At 45.5% G+C, this 12,519-nt stretch overlaps 1 protein-coding gene and 1 long non-coding RNA gene across 2 annotated transcripts in view; both read left to right on the top strand.

The window, feature by feature from the left end:
• The window catches only part of LOC115161364 (glucose-6-phosphate exchanger SLC37A1), a 28,010-nt gene that overhangs the window by 1,198 nt on the left and 14,293 nt on the right, over positions 1-12,519 (top strand). Inside the window, exons 2-8 of the mRNA XM_029712304.1 lie at positions 762-984; positions 8,390-8,471; positions 10,982-11,087; positions 11,328-11,406; positions 11,686-11,821; positions 11,949-12,025; positions 12,246-12,412. Of these exons, the coding sequence (XP_029568164.1) occupies positions 929-984; positions 8,390-8,471; positions 10,982-11,087; positions 11,328-11,406; positions 11,686-11,821; positions 11,949-12,025; positions 12,246-12,412 (703 nt within the window). The 5' untranslated portion in view covers positions 762-928. The remainder of the gene's footprint in view (positions 1-761; positions 985-8,389; positions 8,472-10,981; positions 11,088-11,327; positions 11,407-11,685; positions 11,822-11,948; positions 12,026-12,245; positions 12,413-12,519) is intronic.
• Positions 3,775-4,218, top strand: LOC115161366 (uncharacterized). Its single transcript, XR_003869250.1, has 2 exons — positions 3,775-3,901; positions 4,148-4,218. It is a non-coding gene; the product is annotated as an uncharacterized LOC115161366 (long non-coding RNA).

The raw sequence follows: 12,519 nt of genomic DNA, 5'->3' as shown, positions 1-12,519 counted from the left end.
ATGTGATCCCCAGAGCATTAAGCAGAAGTTGTATGAATGTGAGAATTATCTCTGATACCCCAATGAGATGAGTGGCTATGGAAGGTTTACTGTATCCTACTATGCCTTTCTGGAGAGTTGTCCCATGTCATTTCAACAAGCCATCACACCCACCATCGCAGATAATTCAGAAATTGTTTCTGTAGTTAGAAACAGGTAATATTGACATTCCTGAAGAAAAAAAAAAGTAATTTCAACAAAATAACAATAAAGAAGGATAAACTGAATTGCTTTCATAGAGGACTAGCTTGAATTGTGAGGATGACCACACAACAGGTCAAAACCTGGTACTTTCACACTATTTAATGGTAAATAATGCAAGTGACTTCAATGACAAATTTCTCTGAACAGTGAAAAAATGTACATCACCACATTCACAGAGAATAGATTACATAATATGGAGAAGCAATACTCCAAGCCGCAGGTTCATACGTCTTGTCAAACATATAATTTGATCTCTGAGAAACAAATTCTATTTCAACAAAATAATGTTTCACAAAAGATAATTGTATCGGTTACTAACAACAAAATAATTTCAGAACAATCTGAGATGGTTGGTGTCAATCCTCTTTCTTGTGATTTTTGAGGTGGAAGGACCCTGGACAGATACATGCACAAAGTATACGTTCGAGAACATACACTATAGAAATGGAACAGAGAGAGATGCCATCTTCAGATGTCCTGCTGTGTTTAAAACTCTTTAATTATTTTGCCCCATACAGGAGAATACAGCTTCTGAGGGGATATTCCTGCAGCCTCTTGGCCATGTCTCCTGGGCCTTGCATTAAGTTCACAGAATGGAGCATTAGGTCTGCGTGTTGGTCATCATCATCGCTGTGAGACCTGCCCGTCTATTGACTGCCCAGTCAGTGCCTGTTATCGGCAAATTATGGCCCCCGTGCCACCTGGCATCCGCTTCCTGGCCTCCTTCAACAGAGACCAGTGGTGAGTTTGTTTGTCTGTGTCTGTCCTTCTGCCCGCCCGTCTGTCCACCTTCCGGCCTGTGTCTGTCTTGTCTATCTGCCTGTCTGTCTTTTTGTCTCTGTCTTTCAGATGAAAATGCACTCTGTCATAAGTAGTTTATCAATGAATTAATGTAGATGACAGTCTCGTCAGAACAATAAGAGTGGATCAGGGCTAACAACTTGCTTTTGGTTGGTGGCATTTGGTTGAAGAAGCAGGCTGTCCTCCTCTGACAAGTAAGCCGACTATTCATGTCACTCTTCTAATCAAACCAGATGTTCGTGTTTCTGTCTTCGCGTGTCTGTTTTATAATTCCACAGAGTCCTGTCTGTCCACGTGGGTTGTGTGCTTGTCTTGACATACGTGTCTGTTTTATAATTCCACAGAGTCCTGTCTGTCCACGTGGGTTGTGTGCTTGTCTTGACATACGTGTCTGTTTTATAATTCCACAGAGTCCTGTCTGTCCACGTGGGTTGTGTGCTTGTCTTGACATACGTGTCTGTTTTATAATTCCACAGAGTCCTGTCTGTCCACGTGGGTTGTGTGCTTGTCTTGACATACGTGTCTGTTTTATAATTCCACAGAGGCCTGTCTGTCCACGTGGGTTGTGTGCTTGTCTTGACATACTCTAGGGTGAAAAGTGACTGAAGGGTACATAGCCCATCATTCTATTGACTTTGTGCTACTCTGTTTATGGGGATTTGTCTCTGCGGGGTCTTGCTCACACTTGGACTTAGTTGTAAATCGTTGATGACTTATTATATCAGGACTCAAGCCATACTTTGTGTGTGTGTGTGTGTGACCCTGTGTGTGTGTGACCCTGTGTGTACATATGGCTGTGCTGGTGTTGGTGTACTGTATGTGCCTTGTCTTGCGCCAGTTTGTGCTGCCCGTATCAATTTTATATTTAGTCCAATATAATTATGTGTGGGAGACAGGGAATTGGCCGAGCTACAGAGAGAGAGAGAGAGAGAGAGAGAGAGAGCACTGTGCTAACAACAGACGTCCCATAGATCATGTAGTGTAGGGCCTACAGCTGTAAATGGTAGGTACGCACCATCTATGTGACATTGGTCCAGCATACTTGCAGGCAGGTTAATGATTACTGAACAACTTCTACCCCCAAGCCGTAAGACTGTTAAATAGTTAACCAAATAGCTACACAGACTATCTGTATTGACCCTTTATACACAAACTGTCTCGACTCATCACACACTGCTGCTACTGTTTATTATCTATCCTGTTGCCTAGTCACTTTATCCCTAGTTATATGCACATTGTCTCAGTACTGGTACCCTGTGTATATAGTCTAGTTATCATTACTCAGTACTGGTACCCTGTGTATATAGCCTAGTTATCATTACTCAGTACTGGTACCCTGTGTATATAGCCTGGTTATCATTACTCAGTACTGGTACCCTGTGTATATAGTTATCATTACTCAGTACTGGTACCCTGTGTATATAGCCTAGTTATCATTACTCAGTACTGGTACCCTGTGTATATAGCCTAGTTATCATTACTCAGTACTGGTACCCTGTGTATATAGTTATCATTACTCAGTACTGGTACCCTGTGTATATAGCCTAGTTATCATTACTCAGTACTGGTACCCTGTGTATATAGCCTAGTTATCATTACTCAGTACTGGTACCCTGTGTATATAGTTATCATTACTCAGTACTGGTACCCTGTGTATATAGTCTAGTTATCAGTACTGGTACCCTGTGTATATAGTCAAGTTATCAAGTTGTGTATTTATTGTTACGTGTTATTACTTTTCTATTATTTCTCTATTTTCTTTCTCTCTTCATTGTTGGGAAGGACCTGTCAGTGAGCATTTCACTGTTAGTCTGCATCTGTTGTTTAGGAAGCATGTCAGGCCTTCTATTATCAGTAGAACTATAGTCAAAGGTCAAACTGAAAAAGAGTGGTAAACCAAGTTGTTAACCTGTATCTTTATAGGGGTTTGAAGTATTTCTTTGAACTCTACCACATCTGCTAGTTATTCCGTGTGAGTGACAGTGGCATGCTGGCTGTAGCCAGTCTCTGTCTGGTGTCCTCAGAGCTGTGGAGCTGGGACAGTGTTGGTGTTCTGTGTTGTCACAGAGCCACTGACGTGTTTTACACTAAATTACTGCTGACAGGGAAGACACTGCCAGTGTCCTAACTGTCTTATTTCTGTCCTGCCTTGGGAGAGAACACAACCCCCTTTCCACTAGACACACACACACACACGCTGCCCAGCTATTGTGAGTATACATAGGCAATCAGGGATTCTTCCCTCTGACTGCTTTCCTTCCCTTAGCAACTGGTCTTTAGGGCTGGTTTATGGTGGTGTGACTTTATGATGTTTTAGGCATTGTCAGGGGAAGACCCACGTCTGGGTGGCTGTGTTTGTCTAGGTCAGGGGGAAGACCCACGTCGGGGTGGCTGTGTTTGTCTAGGTCAGGGGGAAGACCCACGTCGGGGTGGCTGTGTTTGTCTAGGTCAGGGGAAGACCCACGTCAGGGTGGCTGTGTTTGGCTAGGTCAGGGGAAGACCCATGTCAGGGTGGCTGTGTTTGGCTAGGTCAGGGGAAGACCCACGTCAGGGTGGCTGTGTTTGTCTAGGTCAGGGGAAGACCCACGTCAGGGTGGCTGTGTTTGGCTAGGTCAGGGGAAGACCCACGTCAGGGTGGCTGTGTTTGTCTAGGTCAGGGGAAGACCCACGTCGGGGTGGCTGTGTTTGGCGAGGTCAGGGGAAGACCCATGTCGGTGTGGCTGTGTTTGGCTAGGTCAGGGGAAGACCCATGTCGGGGTGGCTGTGTTTGGCTAGGTCAGGGGAAGACCCACGTCAGGGTGGCTGTGTTTGGCGAGGTCAGGGGAAGACCCATGTCGGTGTGGCTGTGTTTGGCGAGGTCAGGGGAAGACCCATGTCGGGGTGGCTGTGTTTGGCGAGGTCAGGGGAAGACCCACGTCAGCGTGGCTGTGTTTGTCTAGGTCAGGGGAAGACCCACGTCGGGGTGGCTGTGTTTGGCTAGGTCAGGGGAAGACCCACGTCAGGGTGGCTGTGTTTGGCTAGGTCAGGGGAAGACCCATGTCGGTGTGGCTGTGTTTGGCGAGGTCAGGGGAAGACCCACGTCAGGGTGGCTGTGTTTGGCAAGGTCAGGGGAAGACCCATGTCAGGGTCTGTCGAACTCGACTTGTTTGCCCTTTGTACAAGTCCACCAGGAAATAACTGATGATGAGTGGAAGATCTACAGGAACAGGACTTAATGGTTTTTATTATACTCACCGGCTCTCGCTGGGTTTATTATACTCACCGGCTCTCGCTGGGTTTATTATACTCACCGGCTCTCGCGGGGTTTATTATACTCACCGGCTCTCGCGGGGTTTATTATACTCACCGGCTCTCGCTGGGTTTATTATACTCACCGGCTCTCGCTGGGTTTATTATACTCACCGGCTCTCGCTGGGTTTATTATACTCACCGGCTCTCGCTGGGTTTATTATACTCACCGGCTCTCGCTGGGTTTATTATACTCACCGGCTCTCGCTGGATTTATTATACTCACCGGCTCTCGCTGGGTTTATTATACTCACCGGTGATGCGTGTTAATGTCGGGATCTTGACAAACTTAGCAGTGAGTGAGTGATGACAATGAAAACACGCCAGACTGGTTATACAGTTGAAGTCAGAAGTTTACATACACTTAGGTTGGAGTCATTAAAACTCGTTTTTCAACCACTCCAGAAATGTCTTGTTAACAAACTATATTTTCGGCAAGTCGGTTAGGACATCTTCTTTGTGCATGACACAAGTATTTTTTTCCAACAGTTGTTTACAGACAGATTATTTCACTTATCATTCACTGTTTCACAATTCCAGTGGGTGGGTCAGAAGTTTACATCCACTAAGTTGACTGTGCCTTTTTAAAAAACTTGGAAAATTTCAGAAAATTGTGTCATGGCTTTAGAAGCTTCTGATAGGCTAATTGACATAATTTGAGTCAATTGGAGGTGTACCTGTGGATGTATTTCAAGGCCTACCTTCAAACTCAGTGCCTCTTTGCTTGACATCATGGAAAATCAAAAGAAATCAGCCAAGACTTCAGAAAAACAATTGTAGACCTCCACAAGTCTGGTTCATACTTGGGAGCAATTTCCAAACGCCTGAAGGTACCACGTTCATCTGTACAAACAATAGTACGCAAGTATAAACACCATGGGACCACGCAGCCATCATACCGCTCAGGAAGGAGACGCGTTCTGTCTCCTAGAGATGAACGTACTTTGGTGCGAAAAGTGCAAATCAATCCCAGAATAACAGCAAAGGACCTTGTGAAGATGCTGGAGGAAACAGGTACAAAAGTATCTATATCCACAGTAAAACGAGTCCTATATCGACAACCTGAAAGGCCGCTCAGCAAGGAAGAAGCCACTGCTCTAAAACCGCCGTAAAAAAGCCGGACTACAGTTTGCAACTGCACATGGGGACAAAGATCGTACTTTTTGGAGAAATGTCCTCTGGTCTGGATGAAACAAAAATAGAACTATTTGGCCATAATGACCATCGTTTTGTTTGGAGTAAAAAGGGGCTTGCAAGCCGAAGAACACCATCCCAACCGTGAAGCACGGGGGTGGCAGCATCATGTTGTGAGTTGCTTTGCTGCAGGAGGGACTGGTGCACTTCACAAAATAGATGGCATCATGAGGATGGAAAATTATGTAGATATATATTGAAGCAACATCTCAAGACATCAGTCAGGAAGTTAAAGCTTGGTCGCAAATGGGTCTTCCAAATGGACAATGACCCCAAGCTTACTTCCAAAATTGTGGCAAAATGGTTTAAGGACTACAAAGTCAAGGTATTGGAGTGGCCATCACAAAGCCTTGACCTCAATACCATTGAAAATTTGTGGGCAGAACTGAAAAAGCGTGTGTGAGCAAGGAGGCCTACAAACCTGACTCAGTTACACCAGCTCTGTCAGGAGGAATGGGCCAAAATTCACCCAACTTATTGTGGGAAGCTTGTGGAAGGCTACCCAAAACGTTTGACCGAAGTTAAACAATTTAAAGGCAATTCTACCAAATACTAATTAAGAGTATGTAAACTTCTGATCCACTGGGAATGTGATGAAAGAAATAAAAGCTGAAATAAATCATTCTCTCTTCTGTTATTGACATTTCACATTCTTAAAATAAAGTGATCCTAACTGACCTTAGACAGGGAATTTATACTAGGATTAAATGTCAGGAATTGTGAAACTGAGTTTAAATGTATTTGGCTAAGGTGTATGTAAACTTCCGACTTCAACTGTAGCTACTGTGTTCAACATGTATATTATTATTCTGGTTTTATCTAGCTCTATTTGACCTTGGCTTGCTAGCATCTAGGTAATCAATCCTCCTCTGACATCTGCAATGTTGTGGACGATAAACATCTGACTTTGTGTTTGTTAACTTGCATGAGCTGCATTTGAAGTTGCATGTGATCCACTGATAGGTCAACAAAGAGCTTTCTGAGGAAGAACTGCGTGCACAACTTTTCATGACGCTGACGGGCAATGGGTATACAGTGCATTTAGAAAGTATTTAGACCCCTTGACGTTTTCCACATTTTGTTACGTTACATCCTTATTCTAAAATGATTTAAATTGTTTTTTTTTCCCTCATCAACCTACACACTACCACATAATGACTAAGCAAAAACTGTTTTTTAGATTTTTTTTGCAAATGTATAAAATAAAATAAACTGAAATATCACATTTGCTATGTATTCAGACCCTTTCCTCTGTACTTGTTGAAGCACCATTGGCAGCTAATACAGCCTTGAGTCTTCTTGGGTATGACGCAACAACCATGGCACACCTGTACTTGGGGAGTTTCTCCCATTCTTCTCTGCTGATCCTCTTAAGCTCTGTCAGGTTGGATGGGGAGTGTCGCTGCACAGCTATTTTCAGGTCTCTCCAGAGATGTTTGATTTAATTTTTTTTAAAGGCTAACGTAACAAAATGTGGAAAAAGGGAAGGGGTCTGAATACTTTCCAAATGCACTGTATATCTGACCCTGTATCAGTGGATGAATGTACCTACAGGGAGACTACCTCCTCCTCCCCTCCAGTCCTTTACTGTTGTCTCCCTGTGTTGTCTCCCTGTAGCTACAGAACCTCCAGTCCTTTACTGTTGTCTCCCTGTAGCTACAGAACCTCCAGTCCTTTACTGTTGTCTCCCTGTAGCTACAGAACCTCCAGTCCTTTACTGTTGCCCCCTGTGTTGTCTCCCTGTTGGTACAGAACCTCCAGTCCTTTACTGTTGTCTCCCTGTGTTGTCTCCCTGTAGCTACAGAACCTCCAGTCCTTTACTGTTGCTCCCTGTGTTGTCTCCCTGTGTTGTCTCCCTGTAGCTACAGAACCTCCAGTCCTTTACTGATGCTCCCTGTGTTGTCTCCCTGTAGCTACAGAACCTCCAGTCCTTTACTGTTGTCTCCCTGTAGCTACAGAACCTCCAGTCCTTTACTGTTGTCTCCCTGTAGGTACAGAACCTCCAGTTCTTTACTGTTGCACCCTGTGTTGTCTCCCTGTAGCTACAGAACCTCCAGTCCTTTACTGTTGTCTCCCTGTAGCTACAGAACCTCCAGTCCTTTACTGTTGCCCCCTGTGTTGTCTCCCTGTAGCTACAGAACCTCCAGTTCTTTACTGTTGTCTCCCTGTGTTGTCTCCCTGTAGCTACAGAACCTCCAGTCCTTTACTGTTGTCTCCCTGTAGCTACAGAACCTCCAGTCCTTTACTGTTGTCTCCCTGTAGCTACAGAACCTCCAGTCCTTTACTGTTGTCTCCCTGTAGGTACAGAACCTCCAGTCCTTTACTGTTGCCCCCTGTGTTGTCTCCCTGTAGCTACAGAACCTCCAGTTCTTTACTGTTGTCTCCCTGTGTTGTCTCCCTGTAGCTACAGAACCTCCAGTCCCTTACTGTTGCCCTCTGTGTTGTCTCCCTGTTGGTACAGAACCTCCAGTCCTTTACTGTTGCCCCCTGTGTTGTCTCCCTGTTGGTACAGAACCTCCAGTCCTTTACTGTTGCCCCCTGTGTTGTCTCCCTGTTGGTACAGAACCTCCAGTCCTTTACTGTTGCCCCCTGTGTTGTCTCCCTGTAGCTACAGAACCTCCAGTCCTTTACTGTTGCCCCCTGTGTTGTCTCCCTGTTGGTACAGAACCTCCAGTCCTTTACTGTTGCCCCCTGTGTTGTCTCCCTGTTGGTACAGAACCTCCAGTCCTTTACTGATGCTCCCTGTGTTGTCTCCCTGTAGCTACAGAACCTCCAGTCCCTTACTGTTGCACCCTGTGTTGTCTCCCTGTTGGTACAGAACCTCCAGTCCCTTACTGTTGCTCTCTGTGTTGTCTCCCTGTAGGTACAGAGCCTTCACCTTTGGACTCACCTTCCTGCTGTACACCAGCTTCCACCTGTCCAGAAAACCCATCAGCATTGTCAAGGTAACACACACAGACACTGATGTATCCTATAGGGAATTCACTGTACTACACTGGCATATAAACAGAGACTTACTCACTGTACACTCGTCTCCACACACTATATATACATGTTATCAGCGCAGGTGCTACTGTAACCTGGTCAGTATGACCTCACAGTGGTTCAGCCTGCTACTGTAACCTGGTCAGCATGACCTCACAGTGGTTCAGCCTGCTACTGTAACCTGGTCAGCATGACCTCACAGTGGTTCAGCCTGCTACTGTAACCTGGTCAGTATGACCTCACAGTGGTTCAGCCTGCTACTGTAACCTGGTCAGCATGACCTCACAGTGGTTCAGCCTGCTACTGTAACCTGGTCAGCATGACCTCACAGTGGTTCAGCCTGCTACTGTAACCTGGTCAGTATGACCTCACAGTGGTTCAGCCTGCTACTGTAACCTGGTCAGTATGACCTCACAGTGGTTCAGCCTGCTACTGTAACCTGGTCAGTATGACCTCACAGTGGTTCAGCCTGCTACTGTAACCTGGTCAGCATGACCTCACAGTGGTTCAGCCTGCTACTGTAACCTGGTCAGCATGACCTCACAGTGGTTCAGCCTGCTACTGTAGCTGCTCCAGAATGACAAGCAATGCAGAGGCAGGGCATTAACCCTTTTTGGGTGGTTTGAGCCCCGTACAAATGACCTAGACTAACCTGTAGCCCCGCACATTGACTTGGTACCGGTACCCCTTATATATAGCCTCCACATTGACTCGGTACCGGTACCCCTGTATATAGCCTCCACATTGACTCGGTACCGGTACCCCTTATATATAGCCTCCACATTGACTCGGTACCGGTACCCCTGTATATAGCCTCCACATTGACTCGGTACCGGTACCCCTTATATATAGCCTCCACATTGACTCGGTACCGGTACCCCTGTATATAGCCTCCACATTGACTCTGTACCGGTACCCCCTGTATATAGCCTCCACATTGACTCTGTACCGGTACCCCCTGTATATAGCCTCCACATTGACTCTGTACCGGTACCCCCCTGTATATAGCCTCCACATTGACTCTGTACCGTAACACCCTGTATATAGCCTCCACATTGACTCTGTACCGGTACCCCCTGTATATAGCCTCCACATTGACTCTGTACCGGTACCCCCTGTATATAGCCTCCACATTGACTCTGTACCGGTACCCCCCTGTATATAGCCTCCACATTGACTCTGTACCGGTACCCCCTGTATATAGCCTCCACATTGACTCTGTACCGGTACCCCCCTGTATATAGCCTCCACATTGACTCTGTACCGTAACACCCTGTATATAGCCTCCACATTGACTCTGTACCGGTACCCCCTGTATATAGCCTCCACATTGACTCTGTACCGGTACCCCCTGTATATAGCCTCCACATTGACTCTGTACCGGTACCCCCCTGTATATAGTCTCCACATTGACTCTGTACCGGTACCCCCTGTATATAGCCTCGTTATTTTATTATTGTGTTACTTTTTATTTGATTTCTTACTTAATTTCTTTAGTAAATATTTTCTTAACTCTATTTCTGAACTACATTGTTGGTTAAGGGCTTGTAAGTAAGCATTTCAGGGTAAGGTTGTATTCGGCGCATATGACAAATACAATTTGATCTGAATGCTAATTGCATGAAAGCTGTGGTATATCAGGTCATATACCACTGGTATGAAATAGGAAAAAATATGCTAGTAACCAGGTTATAATAGCAATAAGGCACCGCGGGGCTTTGTGGTATATGGCAAATATATCACGGCTGTTTTCAGGCACTCCATGATGCGTTGTACGTTACAGCAGCCTTTAGCCGTGGTATATTAACCATATACCACAAACCCCTGAGGTGCCATATTGCTTAATTATACCATGGCATTGTTGAATACTCCTTTCTGATTGGCTTGAAGGGCATTCTAGAGTGTGCATTATTTCCCTATAAGGCACGGTATATTTACATGGTACAATTCAATGGCTATAGTTCATTCTTAGATGTTCTGTTTGAGCTGCGTTAGTCAAACATGATTGGCATTGTTGAATTTGATTTTCATAATAGCAAGCTAGGACTGATGTTTGGTTTGCTAAACTACCAAGTTTGTTAGGTTACCAAGGCAACTACTGTCACTATCCAGTAAACTTGCTAGCTACTTCAGTGGATGTTGAACACACTTCTTCTACCTGCAAATGAACCCAGTTCTAGTGTTAAATTATAGCCTTGGTATAAAAGGGATAATCAACTCGGGGCTCTATGCTGTTCTCTGGAAGATAATGCATCTCTGCTAGCGCGTTGTGGACCACACCTTCCACATCGTTCGTTATTTTCCAGAGAACGCATCGACCATTGTTTACTTTGGAACCACAGCATGGCTGCAAGCTGCTTGACATTGGGATGAATGTATGACAACATGTATGCTGTAGCAGGTGTTCTTTTTTGATGATGAGGGTATTGAATATGCATGTTTTCTCATGGAGATCATACTTGGTCCACAGAGTGAGCTGCATAAGAACTGCTCAGCTCTCCATGAGCTCTCCACAGCAGGTAGCAGGCAGCTGCCGAACCTCCACACAGAGACAGACTGCAGCTGGAAACCCTTTGGTGAAAACCCACTCAACCCTCGTTCTCTTTCTCTGATGACCCTCTTCTTCTCAATCCCTCTTACACCAATTCCCATTCCCTCCCACCTATTCCACCTACCTACCTTCCCTACACTTGTTACTATTCACACATGTTTGTTGACCCCCCCCCATAACCAAATCCAGGGGTCAGTATTCAGATAAGTGGCCCTTGGTTGAATTGATGTTATTCTTATGCCAAAACTATTTTCACCATTTGTAGATAAAAGCAACTATAAGCAGCTGCTGGGAGCCATGGACTACTCCTTCCTCTGTGCCTACGCTGTGGGAATGTACCTCAGGTAAGGCTTCAACTAGGCTGTCCATGTAACCTGACCAGGGGAAATCTCTGGCTGTGTTATTAGCTAGGACGGTCCTGGAGATGATCCTGGACAGGTCAGGTGATTAGGAAAACCCACCAATATCTAACTGCTATTTTAACTTGAGCAAGAGTGTCAACGCTGAAGATCTGAGTTGGTGACAGTTTTGTATTCTATTAGAGGCCTAGTGATGTTAAGTCCTGAACCTGGGAGGAGATTGTGTCTATTCCTATGATTGTGTCATCATTGTGCGTCCTGCAGTGGCATCATCGGCGAGCGCCTGCCTATCCGTCTGTACCTGACGTTCGGCATGCTGATGAGTGGCCTCTTCACCTGTCTGTTTGGTCTGGGCCGCATCTACAACATCCACAACCTCAGCTTCTATATATTTGTCCAGGTGAGTCAAACGCGTACATAGAATGGAGAGATCAGAGGACAACTATTCTGTATGTTTTTCTAGCTGCTCTCGTTGCTCCCAAGTCTTAACATAACATACTTCTCTGTGTGTTTCTCCGCTGCCTCAGGTGGCCAATGGCTTGGTTCAGACTACTGGCTGGCCCAGTGTGGTCACGTGCATCGGGAACTGGTTTGGGAAGGGAAGGTAAGCCGCAAGATGTGGTGTTGTTGTTATTATTCTGATGATGCCTCTATAGTTCAGATACATTGAAGTTACAATAGGATTTTAACTATGTTAACTGGTGTTCCCTACAGGAGGGGTCTGATCAGAACACTATCCTAACCCTGTTTTAACTGGTGTTCCCTACAGGAGGGGTCTGATCAGAACACTATCCTAACCCTGTTTTAACTGGTGTTCCCTACAGGAGGGGTCTGATCATGGGCATATGGAACTCCCATACCTCAGTGGGCAACATCCTGGGCTCTTTGATCGCAGGTTACTGGGTCTCCTCCAACTGGGGCCTGTCCTTCATCGTCCCCGGCCTCGTCATCGCTGCCATGGGCGTCGTCTGCTTCCTCTTCCTCATCGAACGTGAGTACTGCTCTGTGACTGGTTGTAGGAAGATTGGAAGAGACTTTCTTCCCGTTGACCTCAGAGAAGTTTCCATGCATGATTTATGTGATGGTAAAACTTTTGCA

Source organism: Salmo trutta, chromosome 24, assembly GCF_901001165.1.
Source record: "Salmo trutta chromosome 24, fSalTru1.1, whole genome shotgun sequence".
NCBI classification, from domain to species: domain Eukaryota; kingdom Metazoa; phylum Chordata; class Actinopteri; order Salmoniformes; family Salmonidae; genus Salmo; species Salmo trutta.
Note: the sequence above shows the minus strand (reverse complement) of the source record. Positions and strands in the feature narration are given on the sequence as shown.